This window comes from Carassius carassius, chromosome 27 (genome assembly GCF_963082965.1).
Source record: "Carassius carassius chromosome 27, fCarCar2.1, whole genome shotgun sequence".
In the NCBI taxonomy this organism is placed as follows: domain Eukaryota; kingdom Metazoa; phylum Chordata; class Actinopteri; order Cypriniformes; family Cyprinidae; genus Carassius; species Carassius carassius.
The window spans coordinates 25,983,247-26,005,410 of NC_081781.1; the positions used below are offsets into that span (position 1 = coordinate 25,983,247).

The 22,164-nt window shown below is 40.5% G+C and overlaps 1 protein-coding gene across 2 annotated transcripts in view; it reads right to left on the bottom strand.

The window, feature by feature from the left end:
• Positions 1-22,164, bottom strand: part of LOC132107083 (centrosomal protein of 128 kDa-like) — a 143,179-nt gene that overhangs the window by 44,391 nt on the left and 76,624 nt on the right. For both annotated transcript variants that reach the window (XM_059513272.1, XM_059513271.1), the window contains 2 exons: positions 19,049-19,108; positions 14,023-14,215 (listed from right to left, as the gene is read on the bottom strand). In XM_059513272.1, coding sequence (XP_059369255.1) covers positions 14,023-14,215; positions 19,049-19,108 — 253 coding nt within the window. The remainder of the gene's footprint in view (positions 1-14,022; positions 14,216-19,048; positions 19,109-22,164) is intronic.

Here is a 22,164-nt window from a genome sequence, read left to right on the forward strand (position 1 = left end):
TTATTTATTTTATCTTCATTACAAATCTTGTTTGGTTTTATTTTGGGTAATTGCATGTAAAAAATAATTTACGTTGTAATGCATATGCAAAATGTAAATTAATATTCATATTCAAGTATTTGTGCAAAAATTATTAATGCACATTAAAGACAGGGCGCATTAATTATCAACATTCAACAATCTGTGAATGTTGCATTTCTCTCGTCGGAGAGAGCCAGCACTGTGAATTTCATCTTGCAGCCGACAAGAAAACATTTGTTTATTAATAAATAATTAAAATGTCTCATTTTTCACAATTATTAGGCTACTTCTGCATGTACTTTGTGGCAAACTTAATGCATGTGCTTGAGCGCGGAATATATTAAGACTTGATTATGTAAATTTAATATAAACCTCTGATTAGTTGAATATAACAAATGAACGACTAGAACTAGAAAAATCTTACGTGGGGGCAGACCATTTTTTAGTCTATAACCAAAACAACAGTCCTATATAAGCCGGTTCAGCAACTTTGAAAGCCTCATAAGACACTGTCCATAGGAAAGAGCAAGAGATTCACACCTTTATGTCTACCCCCACAAGCCATACATAACTACAACCAAAAAACCCAACACCCTCCATCTGAACAGAATTTGGTCTGTGTTTTGGCTCCGAGGAATGGTGTGTTTTCATGTTACTGAGTTGAAACATGCCTGCACTCAGCAGCACTACTCTTTGTATTCATTATTTTCTCGCAGCCCATATTATTATTTTCACAAGACCATAATGATAATAACAAATCATCAATTAATAATTAATCATTATTTTACGAAAATCATTGTTATTTGTGATCGTGGGTGTTTGCGGAAGGCTTAAAGACCAAGCGGAATCCTCTGTCTAGGGCTATTCTTAAACTTGGAGCTCATTATATTGAAGTACAAATCCAAACACCAGAAACGTTATGCATTTTATGAATAATGAAATGTTATGAAAAGTATGCATTTTATTTATTCACATGCAGTATGGTTGTTGGTATTTTAGTTCACAACTTTAAGTTCCATTGTTTAAAAAAAATGCTTTATTGGCTAACGTTTCATAAACCTTCAGTTGCTATGCTCTAAAATCCAATGCCATTTGTAATTTCACAGTATTTTCACCTCCTAAATCACTAACCTTTAAAGTCACAATTCTATAAAGGTCAAATTTACTCAGGCCGATGGTATTTTTGATGACATTTAATTAATTATTTATTTATTTATTAATTTTTGAATAATTGTATTTATTTAATTTAATTGTAAAATAATTGTAGCCTACATAAATAGGTGAAGCAAAACAAATATTTGGATCATCCCTTATTTTTTCCCTTATTTTCTTAAAGAATAAACACTTATTTTCTACAAGAATAAACATGATAACATATTACTAATTCATAGAAATAATTTAAGCAGTTAAAACCTATTTTTCAACCTGAATTTAAGTACTATTAAACTAACTTTAAAATCTCAAGGAGTTTATAAATTAAAAGGGATAAAATGTCACAGTGCATGTTAAATAACCTAAATGAACTTGTGTTAACAATATAATTAGAACTAATAATATAATTCAATTATTTTACATGAACAACTCCTGTATAAAATGGGACAGCAACCTTTATATCAAACATTTTTAAATATTCCACAGCTGAACACATGAGAGGGGGATCTGCGCCAGAGCGCGTGAAGTGAATGTGATGAACAAAGTCATTTTCAGATGCAATGAAAAAAAAATGTGCACGAGGCACCAGCGCGATCAAACAGCTGAAACAGAAAATACTAAATTTTTGGTCACACATAAGGCATAATTCAAAAATGCAAAGTGTTAGTAGTTTGAAAAAATCAAGAATAATAACAGAGTTAATAATTATTGCTAAATGCTGGACCGTTCCCATTTATAATGAAAACATTTAGCTTTTTTTCCTTATATATATAAATATATATATATATATATATATACATATATACAAACATACACATACATAGGCCTTATATTTATTTACTGTTTAATAACAATAGCATGCATATGATCCTTTGTGTAAAGGTCTTCTTTTAATTTTTGATGAGTAGACTGTAGCCTAAGATTATCCTACGTTTTGACATTAACTCACTGTAAATGTTTGAATATTTTTTAAAGATGTTACAATGTTATATCATAATGTTATTGTTGTTTTACTTCTTTCTTTTATCTCATTTTACAATTACATTAATTTCGCAAACCGTCCCTTTGCGCCACCTGGTGGTAGTTTCGCGAATGATTTTAACACGCGACTGAATTACAGTTATCGCCGCGCATGCCCATTTAGGCTGTCTAACTACTGTAGATGTGCTCTGTTTGACAGAAACCTGGCTAAAACCTGATGATTACATTATTTTAAATGAGTCCACCCCCCAAAATTACTGTTATAAACATGAGCCGCGTCTAAAAGGCAAAGGGGGAGGTCGTTGATTCAATTTATAACAACGTTTTCAGGAATTTTTTAGAGGGTAGGCATCAAGTAGAACTCGTTTGAAGTAATGGTGCTTCATATAACATTATCCAGAGAAACAAATGTTAATGATAAATCCCCTGTTATGTTTGTACTGGCTACAGTATACAGGCCACCAGGGCACCGTACAGACTTTATTAAAGAGTTTGGTGATTTTACATCCGAGTTAGTTCTGGCTGCAGATAAAGTTTTAATAGTTGGTGATTTTAATACCCATGTTGATAATGAAAAAGATGCATTGGGATCAGCATTTATAGACATTCTGGACTCTATTGAGGTTAGACAACACGTTTCAGGACCTACTCATTGTCGAAATCATACTCTAGATACTAATACTGTCACATGGAATTGATGTTGATATTGTTGAAATTATGCAGCCAAGTGATGATATCTCAGATCATTATTTAGTTTTGTGCAAACTTCATAAAGCCAAAATTGTAAATTCTACTTCTTGTTACAAGTATGGAAGAACCATCACTTCTACCACAAAAGACTGCTTTTTAAGTTATCTTCCTGATGTATCCAAATTCCTTAGCATATCCAAAACCTCAGAACAACTTGATGATGTAACAGAAACTATGGACTCTCTCTTTTCTAGCATTTTAAATACAGTTGCTCCTTTACGCTTAAGGAAGGTTAAGGAAACCAGTATGACACCATGGTATAATGAGCATACTTGCAACCTAAAGAGAGCAGCCCGAAAAATGTATCGCAGCTGGAGGAAAACAAAACTAGAGGTATTTCGTATTGCTTGGCGGGAAAGTAACCTATCCTACAGAAAAGCATTAAAAACTGCTAGATCCGATTACTTTTCTTCTCTTTTAGAAGAAAACAAACATAACCCCAGGTATTTATTCAATACAGTGGCTAAATTAACGAAAAATAAAATCTCAACAAGTGTTGACATTTCCCAACATCAAAGCAGTAATGACTTTATGAACTACTTTACTTCTAAAAGCGATACTATTAGAGATAAAATTGTAACCATTCAGCCGTCAACTACATTATCACATCAGACAGTGCACTATAGACCCCCTGAGGAACAGTTCCACTCAATCTCTACCATAGGAGAGGAAGAATTGTATAAACTTGTAAAAACATCTAAACCAACAAGATGTATGTTAGACCCTATTCCATCTAAGCTCCTAAAAGAGGTGCTTCCAGAAGTCATAGATCCTCTTCTGACTATTATTAACTCCTCATTGTCATTAGGATATGTCCCCTTCAAACTGGCTGTTATTAAGCCTCTCATCAAAAAACCACTTGACTCCGAAGAACTAGTTAATTATAGACCAATCTCAAATCTCCCTTTTTTGTCCAAGGTAATAGAAAAGGTGGTATCCTCACAATTATATTCCTTCTTAGAGAAAAATGGTATATGTGAGGATTTCCAGTCAGGATTTAGACCATATCATAGTACTTAGACTGCTCTCCTTACAAATGAGTTACAAATGACCTGCTCTTATCATCTGATTGTGGTTGTATCTCTCTATTAGTTTTATTTGATCTTAGTGCTGCGTTTGACACAATTGACCACAACATTCTTTTGGTTTAAATCGAACTTATATGACCGTCATCGGTTCGTAGCAGTGAATGAAGATCGCTCGTATCGCTCGATCGTATCATATCGATCACAAGTGCAGAATGGAGTACCTCAAGGCTCAGTACTAGGGCCGCTACTCTTCACGCTTTATATGTTACTCTTGGGAGATATCATCAGGAAACATGGTGTTAGCTTTCACTGTTATGCTGATGATACTCAGCTTTATATTTCTCCGTGGCACGGTGAAACACACTAATTTGAAAAACTAATGGAATACATAGTCGATATAAAAAACTGGATGACGAGTAATTTCTTACTGCTAAATTCTGAAAAAACAGGTGTTAATTATAGGACCTAAAAACTCTGCATGTAATAACCTAGAACACTGGCTGCTCTGTCAATTCTTCATCATCAGTTAGCAACCTAGGTGTGCTATTTGATCGCAATCTTTCCTTAAAAAGCCAGGTTTCTAGCATTTGTAAAACGTACTCGGTTACTAAACGTAACCTCGGTTCTCTCTAGAAGAGCGAACGAGTAAATGGGAAAAGTCTCTTTTCATGAAATACTGAAGCAAAAAATTATCCTTAATTTTGTATTTTTGTAAAGCGCATTTGCAGCAGTACACAGCCATAGGCAAGACGGCTCGTTCGCTCATTGGCTTGTTCTGCGGCAACTGCACAGCCTATCGAGCGCAGGCTGATGCAACATCAGACCATTAAGGGTGCTTCGCGCCCTTCTTGCCACTTCCCGCCGAAACGGGTGTGGCCCAACCTATAAAAGGAGCTCGAAAAGGCTGACTCACCTGATTTATTTCATCGCCGAAGCGAACCAGAGTGAATCGTATGCACGGCAGAGAACGCAGTACTCGTTCGCTCTTCTAGAGAGAACCGAGGTTACGTTTAGTAACCGAGTACGTTCTCTTACGAGAGCTCTCTCGTACTGCGTCTTAGCTAAGACGCTACGGGAACCCAATGTAAAACGCCGTGCGCGCAGGGATCACACACCAATAAACCTGAAGCAACGCCCAGGATTTACAGTGCACAGTCACCTGAGGGACTCACAGAGAGTCCAGGACAGGAAGGGGGGAAGCCCTCCGTCCCATATCTAGCAGCATCCGTAGATGCTGCAATATGGCATCACACAGCCGAGGCAAGGCCTGACCAATGTGGCAATGCGGGTCTTACACAATACTGCCCATATAACAGTCGGCAGCGCATAACGCTCACGAACTCAGATTTCCCTTCAGGGCCCTGATTCGACTATACCGACAGCAGCCTTGCTTGCAAGGCGGGAACCTCCAGGTTATAGAACCTGATAAATGTAGACGGCGAGGCCCAACCTGCCGCCATACATCTATCCTGCAAGGAGATCCCAGTAGACCACGCCCACGACGAGGCGACGCCCCTTGTGGAGTGTGCTCTGACGCCCAGCGGGCACTGAAGGCCCCTGGAAGCGTAAGCTAACGCTATAGCGTCAACTATCCATCTGGATAGAGTCTGTCTCGAAACAGCCATTCCCTTGGAACGTCCACCGGACGAGACAAACAGCTGCTCAGTCTGTCGAAAGGCAGCAGAGCGAGACACATAAGCTCTTAAAACCCTGACAGGGCAAAGAAGACTCGAGTCTCCATCCTCTCCTGACACCGGCAGGGCAGACAGGGCAATAACCTGAGCCCGACACGGCGTGTTGAGGGATTTCGGCACATAACCATACCTAGGTTCGAGTATGACCTTTGAGTCATTAGGCCCAAACTCCAAGCACGACTGGCTCACCGAGAGCACGTGCAGATCACCCACACGCTTCACTGAAGCGAGAGCCAACACGAATACTGTCTTGAACGACAGATGCTGAAGGCTAATTGATTGGATAGGCTCAAAAGGGGAACCCTTCATGGCCTCCAAAACCGCCGCGAGGTCCCACATAGGGACTGACGGAGGTCTGGGAGGATTCAGCCTCCTAGCTCCTCTAAGGAAGCGGATGACCAAATCATTCCTTCCTATTGACTGACCGAGCGCTGTTTCAGAAAACGCTGCGATGGCCGCCACATAAACTTTGAGCGTGGATGGGGCTCTGCCCTTATCCAACAGCTCCTGTAGGAAGGAGAGAACCTCCGTCACCTCACAACTAAGGGGTGAACATCCTCGAGCTGTGCACCAGCTGGAGAACACCGACCACTTCGAGGCATACAGATGTCGTGTCGACGGAGCTCTAGCCTGAGTGATGGTATTTAGCACTCCCACTGCGAGATCAGCGGGTAACCGTTGAGCGCCCACATATGGAGGGACCACCACTCCGGTTGAGGGTGCCAAATTGAACCCCTGGCCTGCGAGAGGAGGTCCCTCCTCAACGGTACTGGCCACGGGGCGTCATCTGCTAACTGCATCAAATCTGGGAACCATGGTTGGTTCTTCCAAAGAGTTGCTACAAGCAGTATTAAACATCTCGTTTCTCTCACTCGTTCCATCACCTGCGGAAGGAGGGAGACGGGAGGAAAAGCATAAAGCGGGCAGCACGGCCAATTCCGTGACAGCACGCTTTCGTTTTTGGAAAAGAACGCGGGGCAGTGAGCGTTTTTGTGGGACGCGAAGAGGTCCACCTCCGCCCTGCCAAATCTCTCCCACAACAGCCGGACTGTTTGCGGGTGTAGAGACCATTCGCCCGTAGGAACATTGCCTCTGGACAGCCTGTCTGGACCCAGATTCTGTAGCCCAGGCACATGCACTGCCCTCAGCGAACGCACGTTGCGCTGAGCCCAAAGCAGGAGGCGTTCCGCCAGCCTGTACAGGTTTCGGCGCCCGAGACCGCCCTGGCGATTTATGTAGGACACCACAGACATGTTGTCCGAACGGACTAAGACGTGGTGGTCCTTGATTTGGGGACAAAAGCGATTTGGGGACTGCCAGCATTTCCAGACAGGGCGCATGCCGAGCAGGCCCAGCTGCAGAACCGGAGATGCTGAGGCCATGAGGCCCAGCACTTTCTGACAGTGTTTGAGCGAAACGGTCGCGCCGCAGCGGAAAGAACTCGCTGCGCGCTGAATGCCCAACGCGTGCTGTGGTGACAGCCGCGCCGTCATGGAACACGAGTTCAGAACTATACCCAAAAACAGAATCGTCTGACTGGGGTTCAGCGAACTCTTCGCCCAATTGACACTGAGACCGAGCTTCTTGAGGTGATCGAGTAAAACGGCCCTGTGCTCCACGAGCTCCGCTCGTGATCGAGCCAGAATCAGCCAGTCGTCCAAATAATTCAGCACTCGCATGCCTCTGAGTCTAAGAGGAGCAAGCGCTGCATCCATGCACCTCGTAAATGTACGAGGAGCCCGGACAAGCCGAATGGCAGGACTGTAAACTGGTATGCCTGGCCCCCGAAGGCGAATCTCAAATATCGCCTGTGACTTGACGCTATCTGTATTTGAAAATACGCGTCCTTCAGATCTATTGACATGAACCAGTCCCCTCTGCGAATCTGCGCGAGGAGCTTCCTGGTTGTAAGCATTCTGAAACTGCGTTTCATCAATGCCTTGTTCAGCTGTCTTAGATCCAGTATGGGCCTGAGACCCCCGTCTCTCTTGGGCACCAGAAAGTATCTGTTGTACAACCCCCCCTCGCTTTGAGCTCGAGACACAGGCTCTACAGCCCTTTGCTCAACAGTTTTGATATTTCGGCCCGAAGTATGTGTGCTACTTCTGCTTTGACCGTAGTTTCGACGCGCGCTAAAAAGCGCGGAGGACGTCGAAAAAAACTGTAGCGAGTAGCCTCTCTTTATAATGCCTAGCACCCAATCCAAAACCCCTGAAAGCGCTGACCATGCATCTGCATGAATGGCTAAAGGCTGGATGCGAAGCGCGCTCTGTTGACTGGGCAACGGCGGCGCTTGGGTGCACTGCACCATGGGCGTTACGCCTGTGGCATTTAAGGCGGGGAGCGCGCTGATCACAGCGGGCAGATCGCTCGTCCTCGACCCCATCCCGGTGCTTAACCGATTGGGGGAGGGCTGAGCGGGTACCGTGGGACTCGTGATGTCTGCGAGTAACTGTGGGCTGCAAGCGTGCACATTTACCACTTTCGACTCGCTGTCTGCCTGGGCAGAGCGTACGTGCATGGGTTTCGTTTTTACAGAAACCACATGACGCGTGTGACATAGTGATTGTGGACACTGAGGAGTGGGCACGTTTACTATGTAGTGCGCGTGATCGACTTTTATGGGCGCTTTTATGGGCGCGAGCCCTGTGTGAAGGGCTGTGCTTATATGTGGAGATGGGCACTGAGCAGTGGGCATCGTCACTACATTTATAGCACCATCGGCCGTGGCCGGGACACCAGAAATTACACCTTTTTCGGGAAATATCTGGGTAGCCATGATAACGGTTTTTGTGTGCAGGCAAGCGGGCAACCGTACAGGCTTGCGCATTGCAAAAGACGCTGAAACAGTCACAATCCCTGGAACTGAAACAGCGGCGCGCTTAGGTGAGAGCCCGGCCACAGCGGAACTCGTACACCGGCGCTTCGATGAAGCAGCCATCGTGTGTAGTGCAGACGCAGCGTCATGCAGCAGGCATAGATGGCTTTCGTAGGATGGCTTCGGGGCTCCCGGCCTCAGCGTAATCCTCTGCCGCGGTCCCCGCGGCGCGGGGCGACGGCCGGTAGAGCGAGAACGGGGGTCTCGAGCTGCATTGCTGAAGCTGTTATGATAACGGCTTTTGTGTGCAGGCAAGCGGGCAACTGTGCAGGCTTGCGCGTTGCAGAAAATGCTGAGACAGTCACAATTCCTGGAACTGAAACAGCGGCGCGCTTGGGTGAGAGCTCGGCCACAGTGGAACTCGTACACCTGCGCTTCGATGAAGCAGCCATCGCGAGTAGTGCAGCCGCAGCGTCACACAGCAGGCTTTAGATGGCAACACCGCTTTTGCCGCCGTCCAGCAGAGGGCGGACAAAGGTGCGTCGCTATCGCCTGTTCCACCGGTGGAAGTGACTGGTAGTTCCTGTTTTTAGCATCATCCAGTGTGGAGAATGCTAGTGAGACAGACGAACGAGTTCGCGCTGAATATGGAGCGTTCCAAGCCTTCGCCACCTCTTTGTGAAGCTCAGGATGAAATGAGGCGGGCTTTGAGAAGTACTCTCATCCGAAAGGAAAATACCATCCAGCTGGGAACGAGAGGGGGGGCGCTGGTGCAGACCACTCGCGGCCGAGACCCGTCGCGGCCAACGTGAGCACTCGCCCCGGCTCCTTCTCGATGTCAGCTCGTCTGCTGGGCTTCTGCGAGCCGTAGGAAGGCATCTTAAAAAAGACGCGAGCTCTTTTACGAGTGTGTGTCGCAGGGCGAACACACACATAAAGAACAGTTGGATATAACAGAATTGAAAGGATATAGGCGCCGGACAGCGCAGCAGGAACGGCAGTGGAAGGCGGCGAAGGCCAGCAGCTTCAGAATGGCTCGTCCCGCTGATATGCTTCTCAGACGGCGCTTGCTTCCTTCGTGATCCAGCGATGTGTGAGCTTCGCTGAAGAGATGAAAAATCAGGTGAGTCAGCCTTTTCGAGCTCCTTTTATAGGTTGGGCCACACCCGTTTCGGCGGGAAGTGCAGTTGCCGCAGAACAAGCCAATGAGCGAACGAGCTGTCTCGCCTATGGCTGTGTTCTGCTGCAAATGCGCTTTACAAAAATACAAAATTAAGGATAATTTTTTGCTTCAGTATTTCGTGAAAAGAGACTTTTCCCATAGCGTCTTAGCTAAGATGCAGTACGAGAGAGCTCTCGTAAGAGAACTGCATTTTTCCATCTCAAAAATATATCTAAATTACGGCCTATGCTTTCAATGTCAAATTCAGAAATGTTAATCCATGCATTCATGACCTCAAGGTTAGATTATTGTAATGCTTTATTGGGTTGTTGTTCTGCACACTTAGTAAACAAAAACTACAGCTAGTCCAAAATGCAGCAGCAAGAGTTCTTACTAGAACCAGGAAGTATGACCATATTAGCCCGGTCCTGTCAACACTGCACTGGCTCCCTATCAAACATCGTATAGATTTTAAAATATTGCTTATTATTTATAAAGTCCTGAATGGTTTAGCACCTCAGTATTGGAATGAGCTCCTTTTACATTATAATCCTGTACGTCTGCTACGTTCTCAAAACTCAGGCAATTTGATAATACCTAAAATATCAAAAGCAACTGCGGGCGGCAGATCCTTTTCCTATTTGGTGCCTAAACTCTGGAATAACCTACCTAACATTGTTCGGGAGGCAGACACACTCTTGCAGTTTAAATTTAGATTAAAGACCCATCTCTTTAACCCTCTGGAGTCTAAGGGTATTTTTGGGGCCTGGAGAAGTTTTGTCATGCCTTGACATTTGTGCTTTTTTCAGTTTCTTATAAATATCTAAATGGCTAAAGACTAATCTCACTGTAATCAGCACAAACTGGGCTGTAATAATATGTGAAATGCATGTATGTACATGATTGTGTTTTTGAGAAAAAAAATATTATGCGTGGTTAGTGAAAAACTAAAAATGTTAAAACGCTTGAATAAGGCAAAAAACACATAAAGAACAATGGTTCCCGGGATTTTTGAGAACTGGAGCTTGTAGCCTAGAATTTTTCTTTCTAAATGATGTGAAAATCATCTTGTTTACTTACTCACAGAAAACAATATATTGATTTAAATTTTCTAAGACACTTTTTGTTGGTAAAAGTCATATGCGAGTAGGCGTCAACTACCATGAATATCATTGTGATTTACACCTGAGAAGACAAAGGGCCGCATAATGAGCTGCATAATGAGCCATTCAGTCATCTGTGCCACTGTGAGTGAGGAGTTACAAGAGAGAATGTGAGAACAAAATAAATCTATATAATTTTATGTTTGTAGTTTATTAAGAATATATTTAATTATCCCACAACATAATTTAATATCCACTTGGGGGAGCAGTTAAACAGTTTATTAGAAACAATCAAAGCTGACTTTCAAACAAATTGTTTGGCATGCTTACTCCAGTCACACAATCCTTCAGAAATCCTTTTAACAATCTTATTTTCTACAAAAAAAAAAAAAAAAACGTTTGTTGTTATTATTATCATCATTATTATTAATGTTGAAAAGAGCTGAGAATATTTTTCTGGGTTTTTAGGGGGAATAAATGGAAAGAAAAGCATTGTTTTTACATTTGTTACAGTTATCTATTTGTTACATTTATATTATTTACATCAAGCTTTCGAAGGGTATAGTGTTGTATATTGTTATTGAAACTTCATAATGTTTCACTTGATTATACATTTAGTCAGGAATTATAATTTGGAAAAAGTCTAACTAGTAAAACGTTTACACGTTATGTGAAAACTAGTACAAGTATATAAATAAATAAAAAGAGACTTACTCATGTTTATGATCTCTGCTGAATAAAGTGCTTCATTCTTTTTTTCTGAGGAAATCCATTTCTCAAATCCTCAACCACATCACATCTTTTTGGGGTGAATTATGTGTTATTCCTCTCATCGCGAAGCAAACAGTAAAATAAAAAAAACTTGAACAGTCTCGCTGCTTTTTCTTCTGTTATGGGCGTATTCAAGCTGTGCGCTTCAGTTTGAATCTGAATAGCGCGTTCGGCGCGGGGGCGTGGTCACATTAGATATAATGAAGGGAGACATGAAAAACAGACATCGCGTTGTTTTCATATGGATTACTTTATCACAGAATATCTGTTTTCGGCGGCACTTGTTTAGTTTAAAAATAGACATGTCAAGCTTTCTATAGATATCTCTCTCATGTATTTTCGTTGAGTATTCACGGAGTTACAGTTCATTTAAATGACGTGTTTGTAAAAGAAGATCAGCGCAGACAAAGGCTGCAGACAGCGCACCTTGTTTGTTATCTTTATTTTATAAGTGCACAAAGTTTTGTTGTTATTATGTCTGTATCCAAAAAAAAGTAGACCCTTTACAGATTCGATTGATGTATTGCTCTTATCTGTACGATTAAAACTGAAAGTGTAATTTAAGTTCTTTTCGGGGTTATCAGGAGAAAATGACTCAAAACGCGTATCCGCGTTAATCGACTTGATAGGGTTAACCTGGCTTACACATAACATACTAATATGCTTCTAATATCCAAATCCGTTAAAGGATTTTTAGGCTGCACTAATTAGGTAAACCGGAAAAGGGAACACTTCCCATATCATCTGATGTACTTGCTACATCATTAGAAGAATGGCATCTACGCTAATATTAGTCTGTTTCTCTCTTATTCTGAGGTCACCGTAGCCACCAGATGCAGTCTGTATCCAGATCAGAGGGTCACTGCAGTCACCCGGATCCAGTACTTATCCAGACCAGATGGTGGATCAGCACCTAGAAAGGACCTCTACATCCCTGAAAGACAGCGGAGACCAGGACAGCTAGAGCCTCAGATATAGATCCCCTGTAAAGACCTTGTCTCAGACGACCACCAGGACAAGACCACAAGAAAAAGATGATTCTTCTGCACAATCTGACTTTGCTGCAGCCTGGAATTGAACTGCTGGTTTCGTCTGGTCAGAGGAGAACTGGACGACCAACTGAGCCTGGTTTCTCCTAAGGTTTGTTTCTCCATTCTGTCATCGATGGAGTTTTGGTTCCTTGCCGCTGTCGCCTCTGCCTTGCTTAGTTGGGGTCACTTCATTTACAGCGATATCGTTGACTTGATTGCAAATGAATGCACAGAAACTATTTAAACTGAACAGAGATGACATCACTGAATTCAATGATGAACTCCCTTTAACTGTCATTCTGCATTATTGACACACTGTTTTCCTAATGAATGTTGTTCAGTTGCTTTGACGCAATGTATTTTGTTTAAAGTGCTATATAAATAAAGTTGACTTGACTTGACTTGATATTAACTTTTGCATTAGGGTTGCCAACTTCAGAAAATGAAAATAAGGGACAACCGAGATTCTTTATAGGAAAAAGGGATGCTCAAAATATTTGTTTTGTATCACACAGTGTTTGTAATTACCATCTCTACAGTTAAGTATGTGTATAAACGGTGTAAAAAAGGTTCTCAGTAATAATCACGTTTTTTTTTGCTTAACCTAAGTACAAATATTTTTAAAAAATTAGTTTAATGTCATACAAAAAAATGTCACGCATGTTATACACAAAGCATCGGCCTGAAGAAATTTGACCTCTATAGAATTGTGACTGCACAAGTGGTGTAGTAATTTAAGAGATGAATACACTGTGAAATTGCATAGGCTACAATATGGCATAACTTTTTGAAAGGATAACAACTGAACGTCTATGAAACTTCAATCAATAAAGTATTTTTTTTTTAAACAATGACATTTAACATTTTGAACTAAAATATTTTTGCAACCATATAGCCTATGATTTCATGAAAATGACTATTTTTCAATAAAAGAGGACTTGGAGTGTGTGGGCTGCTTTTGGTGCTTGAATTTTTTCTTGAGATCCGGGTTTAGGAATATGCTAAAAGTTACAATTTAAAAAATGTGCAATTTTGCTTCTCTATTTAACAACATTAACTTACAATAAAGTAAAAAAATAATTATTAATTTGTTATTTGTATGGTCTAGATGGCCATACGGCGTATGCCTGTGAATACAGGACAAACTGCATTTCATATAGTTTTCATACAGAACACTTCTCTGATTCCAACGTACAACACAAAGTACCTTATGCGGAAAACACTTAACACAATACGTAGATGCATGTAACTAACATAAATCAAGTAAGTATAAGCATAGACTACAAAGTGTTGGCGAAATAACACATTAGCGGACCAGAGGGAATAATATGGATTTTTTATTTTCCAGAAAACTTTTTGCACAAAATAATTTCAAGAACTTTCAAGGACCTTTATCTATCTTTGTTAATTTTCAAAAACTTTCCAAGGCCTTGAAAATAGTTTTTTTCAGATTCACAAACTTTCATCGATTTCACGGACCCATGGGAACCCTGTCTGAGGTGAGTTAGTACCTCTCTTCTCTGACTGGATGTCTTTGAGGAGTCGATCCTGCAGGGTAATGTGGTCCAGGAGGCTCTGCAGTTCTGAGTCCTTGCTTTGCTTCAGTGCTTTTATCTGCTCCTTGTGCTGCTGCAGTGTCCTCCTCAATCTCCTCTCTCTGGACTCCCGCTCACGCACCTCCTCACACAGCCATTGGAGCTTTGTCTGAACACACAAAAGACAAAGGGACAATCAGCATAAACATCTGTATCACAATAATACATACAACTGTATTAGCCACTTTTCCTCCATAGGACCAAACCGTTCCCACGATTCCACCCAGCCAGTATGGATATTGTTAAATTTTTCACTGCAGGGTTAGAAACAGAGCTTGTATTACAAATGCATCAGTTGTTGCCTTGGTAATGCAAGTCTTTTACTTAGAGTTTTTTTACGGTTTTTTTTTTACGGTACCAGAGTTTTTTATGTACCGGTGGTACCGAGTACCCGATCAACCCAATTTTTGATGGGCTACCCAAAAAGTGCGCAGATGCATTCTCTTTATAAAAGCACTGAGATGTGGCGACATTAAAGTGAGGAAACATCAAACTAAGATCAAATGAAAGAGTTCAAGCATGTAAGTTCCACTGTGTTTCCCATACATTGATTCATTTGTGGTGGTCTGCCAAAATATCTAAACTGAAATATATTTTCCAAAAGGCTTTGACTTCGTCGAATAAACAATAGCAATGCACGAGTCAAAGACAAAACCTGGTGTGGGTGTTTTTGTATCACTGTATTTCTGAAGAAAACCAACAGTCTTCAGAAAATTATGAATGTCATTTTCATTTCATCTGGCTTGTAATACTTGAGCAGCGTTTGTTAGCAGGCTCAGCACTTATCTGATTACAGCCGTTACTGGGGAAACTTCTCTCTCGCACTCTCCACAAGCACCTCCTACTGGCAGAGAATGAATTTGCATATTATATATGCCACCACAAATAGAGTTCGAGTCTGTTCTGTTAAGAATATTATTAAATATTTTAATTGGAATATTGGATTGAAAAGAATGCTGTTATTAGAGCAGTTAAGAGAGTGACGTGACATACAGCCAAGTATGGTGACCCATACTCGGAATTCGTGCTCTGCTTTTAACCCATCCAAAGTGCACACACACAGCACTGAACACACACGGAGCAGGCAGAAACTAGACAATAAACAAGTGACCAATCCTGAATGGCTATGTCACTACACAAATTTTACCAGCATTGTATAATTCTGGGCTGAGAGCATTTTGTAATTGTGCCATACTGAACCAAGTAGGTGGAAAAATAACTGTTACCGTTCTATACCATTCTTAAAATAATTCGGCCTGAAAGTGGCTTACGCCAAGTAAAACATCAAGTGTCTCTGGAACTTCCTTTTGAGATACATCACATCATCATCAGTACAGTATTTGCACTGAAAACTGTTGGTTCAGGTCTTTTGGTTTAGTATGCATGTGTACTGAACAAATACAGCACCGTTTTAACAACCGCATGAGTGGAACTTCATTGGAAATCAACAGTTTTATATATTGTTATTTTGATAAGAAACAAAGACTAACCTTTAAGTTATGTCCAATTTTTCAGGAAATTCAAACAATGCATGCCGTTTTCATGGTTTTTGATGTGGTGTGACAGATCATTGCATAAACACCCCAATCAGTGGCAGCATTGAGTGCACAATCTCTTTACTATTAGTATTGATTCGAAATAAACTTGAATGAACATCTCATGCCTCCTGAATAAGTGTTTCTGTAGAAAGATGTGAATAAAACAGTGTCTGCAACTTCTTAGTTTGCTAGCAAATGAAGTGCAGAGAAGAGCACTTTGCAAAATATTAGATATACTCATCAGATTTTACTTTCTCTGTTAGTGAAATCTTAATTATTTAATGTGTTTAAATAATACTCCTTTATGTGCACCTTCTACAGAGGCACCATCGAAAGCATTCTGACTAGCTGCATCCCTGTGTGGTATGGCGCCTACAACGTTGACCCTATTTATATTTAATATTGAATGAATCTAAAGAAATACAAAACAAAATAAAAAAATAAAATCAATAAATGATTGTATTGTCACAGCCTTATTCTGAAAAAGCACAAACTGCCCACTAACATGACTTTAAAGACTCCATGAAAATACATTTTGAGACTTTGAGACTCTACGTGTATTAGCTTTGAAGTGACCTATTTACTAGTAGCATACTTCGAGAGAAGAAAAAAAAATATATATATATACAGTTTTATACATATTTTTGACTATGGGGGGCACCATTATTCTGATGACGTAAAATGGTTGCACTCGGTGAGCTACTGCCACTACCTGTTGCTGTTTTTTTACTGCAACACAAGTCAGAATAGACAACTTGGAAAGTAAAAAACTCATATGATGACTACAGCTACCGATAGAGCTTACAGATTGTGATGGATAGAAGTATGTGCTTAAACCAAATGGAAATCTGCGCTGAGAAACTCCAGCGGCCGCAGCATCATGATTAGCTTTGGCATGTTTACACTCTAACAGGATGGCATAGTGTTTCTTGTCTCAGCCTTTTGTTAGCTGTTTCAGTAGCTGTGGTCCACTAAAAACATCAAAGGCATCAGGTCTGAAGTGGAGAGAAAAAAAGTGGGTCTTTAGGAAGTTTTATTCGTCCACATGCATCCTCCCATTCTTTTCTTCTCTTCTTATCGCTATGAAATCAGTCAAGTCTTATATTGCTTCTCTTGTTGCCCTCCGACTGAAAATTACAACCAAAAGCCACACAGTGTGGTATCGTATCAGTATTTTATTTTCTTGAGTTGTGTATTCGGAGTTGTGTCGTGGTAAAAAGCGCCAGTAGCTCACCGAGTGCAACCATAGACAGTAAAAGAAATGGACACAGCGACCCCATTGGAACTCAATTGAGACAAGTGAAGCCCATTTTTAGCGATTTTTAGCACTTCCGTTTCTGACGCGCAGACTCAAACTAAGCTTGATGACGTCAGCAACCTGTCTGACAGATGTAAATCTTCTAGTAGCTGTGAGTGCAAACTGCCATCGTTAATCTTGCAGAGACGGCGAGCTTGAGCGGGGAGTTCTTTGGCGTGAGTGAGCAGGAGTCAGTATTCTGATTAATTATTTTGTATAGTATTTTAAAATGTAACGCCAGGGCTTGTATCTATGGGCTTCTCTCTTGACGTCTCCCAGATTGCCTGCGAGCTTCTCCTCCTGCCTTTACGGTAATTTCTCTACTGTGCGACAGAGAGTCGAGTGGTTATGACGCAATTGTTAGCCTATTTTTACAAAAACTGTTTCTACGGGGCCATAATGTAACAAAGAAGGTAATGGAGCCCTTTATACATTGTCGTGTATCTTTAGAAATAAATAATGGACAATTGGAGTCTTTAAACGCCTCAGATGTAAAGTTATTCGCTGTCAAAGTGACGCCAAAATGAATGGGAGTCAATGGGATGCTAACGCAAGTGAAGTTCTGCTACAAGATGGCAGCACGCGGCCGACTTCAACTTCCCGTCGAATTCCTTCCCGCCTGAGTGCAACCATTTGACGTCATCAACGCAGAATGTACTGTACACATAAAATAATGGCGCCCCCATAGTGTAAAACTATGTCTATTTTACTAAATAACATGCATGTTTCGTGGGATTTCTATTACATATTTCAATAAGAGACATAATTTATGTTATATTAAGCTATACATGTCTTGATAACCGAGGATCCCTTTAAGAAAAAGGTTATTTGATAACCCTTACTGATTCAATAAAAAAAAAAATGTAATAATAATAATAATAATAATGTGTTATACACAAATAAAAATTCTGCTTCTCGAACCATTTAATGGGGTTTTTAAAATATACTCATGAATAACATTAGACACACCACTACAAACACAGGCACAACCAGCTACACATGCATTTAAAATGTGTTAACTAGGGATATGCCGGTATTCAATTTTCATGTTGCGATTAATTGCAAATGCTTTTATCACGGTATACAGTATTTTCACGATATTTAAATTTAGTTTCATAAAAGTGGTCATAATACAGTATAACAGGTTTAATAACTTTTTTCTTATAACAAAAATAACTGAACATTTAAATACAATAAAGCAATACAGAAAAATATATAAATTTAAATGTTTTACACAGATTAAAGTGCAAAAGACCTATAGACCAATAGGTATCACTTTACAATAAGACCTCATTAGTTAACCTTATTTAAAGCATTAACATTCACAATGAGCAAAAGCACTTCTGCATTTTCTACAGAATTTATTAATCTTTGTAAAAAAAAAAAATACAAGTCTTAGCTCATGCTAGTTCATTAAATAACATAGATGAAACTTTCGATTTTAACAACGTGTTATTAAATATCTTTTAGAAAGTAGAGCAGCAGCTTTATTTATGGGATTTCCATTTTCTGCAGTTTAGCTCCATCTGCTGTCAGAGAGTGAATGTGCTTTCATTCAGCGCATCTCTCACATGTTCCCTCATGTGTTTCTCATTAGGGTTGTGACAATGGGGAAATTTTCCCACTAATCATCATGTGACAACATTGGTAATACCGGTGTCTCCATGGGGGCGGGGCGTTCCATCTTTCCTCGCTTTCCTTCGATTTTAAATAGCTTGTAAAAGTTTTTTACATCAGAGTGCACACAGGTCTTTTAAGCAGCATACAGCGGTGTTGTGCATTTTGAACAGTTGATGGGAAAAGTATTCTTAAAATGCATTCCAAATTCTGAATAATTTGTAATATATAATTATTCACGGTATTTAGAAGTGCCCACGATAACAATATAGTGCATATTCATTACCGTGATAAATCGCATTAGAGAATACCGGCACATGTCTAGTGTTAACATTCACATTTTGGAAATAAAACCTGATAAAACATGACATTAAGTTCCTGAGAGCTGGAGAATGTTTCCATCAGTCAGAGACAGTAAAGAACAACAGCTGTTAAGATGCATGATATCAGCCAGAGAACTGCATATTGAGAACTGAGCTCAACAATATACCTTAACTTCAGCAAGCCAGCGATGGGAATCTTTCTGCAGTCTTGGAGTCAGGGTAATGGCCTACAACACCAAAAACACACAAGGAGTAAAGCTGTTTTGCAATACAAATTATGCATAAAAAAAAAAATAAATAAATAAATATAGAAAACTCTTGTACAATGACATTATGTAAAATGTAATAACCTTTCTGCAGGGGTTAAGAAGGAAAAATATTCTGAATCTTTCAGGAGGAACTTCCTCTGATCTGTTTTTTTTTTCTTTATTTTTTTTTTCAAGACAGCCTACTGGAGGAACGTAAATCTCAGAACCACCTTCACACAGATGAATCACTTTGCAAATCAAAAATTTGCAGATTTACAAATTTCTCATTTAGAGCTATGTTGTACACCTAGAGAAAAAGCGATCACATGAGGTGGGTCTGTCTGGATTGTGCACACCTGACAGCTCACCAGTCACAGACAACAATATTTAAACACCGCTATGCCGGTTTAGACTGCTGACACAAATGCATGATGGGGAGGAAGACCATTTTGTCACTTTTTTTCTTAAATCAAAGGGGACTGCCAGCAGCAGATAAAAAGGTGTGAAGTAAGCAGAAGAACATTAAAGACTGGAATATAACATGCATGTTGACAGCTTGAGCTGAGAGAAAAGAAATTGTACTTTAAAAGCCCCGAGAAACAAGTATAGACAACCTGCAAAAAGCAGGGAGTGACTTCACAGTTTAGAGATAAGAAGACTTCTGTTCATTTGAGAGGAACACTTGGCACTATAAGAATTCTTCTTTACTACAAAATTTTTCTATGTAGCAAGGCAGTGCTAAGTCCACCTGGTCGAGTCCTAGTTTTTAACCAAATGAGTGTGAGTGGGAGATATGAGAGAACAAAACTAACTCCAATAAACTGGTGCTAAATATCGCTAAGAAAAAAGGTAATTTGCTGCAGTACGAGAAACCACTGTGGGTACAATCTTTGTATATAGGGAAGTCGTGGCCTAATGGTTAGAGAGTCGGACTCCCAATCGAAAGGTTGTGAGTTCAAGTCCCGGGCCGGCAGGAATTGTGGGTGGGGGGAGTGCATGTACAGTTCTCTCTCCACCCTCAATACCACGACTTAGGTGCCCTTGAGCAAGGCATCGAACCCCCAACTGCTCCCCGGGCGCCGCAGCATAAAAGGCTGCCCACTGCTCCGGGTGTGTGCTCACAGTGTGTGTGTGTGTGTTCACTGCTCTGTGTGTGTGCACTTCGGATGGGTTAAATGCAGAGCACAAATTCTGAGTATGGGTCACCATACTTGGCTGAATGTCACTTCACTCACTCACTCACTCACTCATATAATGAATAACATTACATAACTTACAAACGTGGTCATGTTACCTTAATTTCAGAGGCACATGCCTGCTGTTTGGGAACAAAGCTGTGTTCTGGGAGGTAATTATACCAAACCACTTTGACAACAGACTTTGGCTCAGGCATTTCAGATGCCACGCACTGAGGTCAGTCTGCTGATTAGTCCAGTTATGCTGTACCATCACCCAGTCACATGACTTTTTGTGATGCGCAGCGCAACCAGGAATTTATTCAGTAAATAAAGTCAGGTCCAGAAATATTCAGACACTGTTTTTGTGCTTTTGCCCTTATACACCACTACAATGGATTTGAAATAAAACAATCAAGATGTGATTGAAGTGTAGAATTTTAGCTTTATTTTAAGAGGTTACACAAAAATATGACATTTATCATTTAGTTACAGCCATTTTAAGCAAAGTACCTCCATTTTAGGGGGCTCAATATTTGGACAAAGTGACATAACTGTAAATATATGTACAATTTTAATACTTGAATGAAAATCCTTTGCAGTCACTGAATGACAGTCTGGAGCCCATGGACATTTCCAAATTCTGAGTTTCCTCCCTGGAGATGCTTTGCCAGGTCTTCACTGCAGCCGCCTTTAGTTGCTGCTTGTTTCTGGGTCTTTCCGTCTTCAGTAACTTATTTTTATTTTTTTAATAGGTTCATTTTCCAACTCCCCTAGAGTTCAATGATTGGGTTTTACCGTTTTTGAATCCATTCAGCCGATCTCTGGGTCTGGTGGTAGCACTTTTATCTTAGCTTAGCATAGATCATTGTATCCGATTAGAGCATTAGCATCTTGCTCAAAAATGACAAAAGAGTTTCAATATTTTTCCTATTTAAAACTTGACTCTTCTGTAGTAACATTGTGTACTAAGACCGACGGAAAATGAAAAATTTCATTTTACACAGTACCTGAAGATAGTCCCCTGCAAGTTTGTGTAGTTGCAGCAATAGCAGAGTTGCTGGGACTATATTCAGGCACTGCGTAATATCATATTCATATATGAATGTGAGCAGAGAGTATAGCTTTAAAGACCTCAGAATTCTTCCTGCTAATTCTGTTAGCAGTAACATTAACAATAAACACTAGTTTGCCCGTTTCCGTTGGCAACCATACATGCCCATGTCATAACACTGCCACCACCAGGTTTGACACGTAATGTGGTGTGCTTTGGATCATAAGCTGTTCCTGTCTTTCGCCATACTTTTCTCTTCCCATCAGTTAATCTTGGTTTCATCAGTCCAAATAATCTTATTCCAGAACATGGTAGGTTTTTTAGATGTTTTCTGGCAAAGTCTAATCTTGCTTTTGATGTTATTGAGCTCACCAGTGCTTGCTTTCTTCTTGTAGCCAACCGTTGATCTGACCACACCTATCTCCTTGAACTTTATATTGCAGCACCAGTCAAAAAGCTTCCAAATGCCAATTTGATACCTCAACTTCAGACCTTTTATCTGCTTAATTTGTCTTGAAGTAATGAGGGAATGGACAGAACCTGGTCAATTAACGTCTTCTAGTCAACTGTCTAAATACTACGTATTGAGCCCCTGAAAATGGAGGTATGGTACTTTGATTAAAATGGCTAACTCCTAAATGGTAAATGTAATATTTTTGTGGAACCTCTTAAAATAAACAGCCTCAAAAAATCTTAACCTCACTTATATGTGCAAATAAATGCACAGACACTATTTAACTGAACAGAGATGACATAACTGAATCCAATGATGAACTGCCTTTAACTCTCATTTTTGCATTATTGAC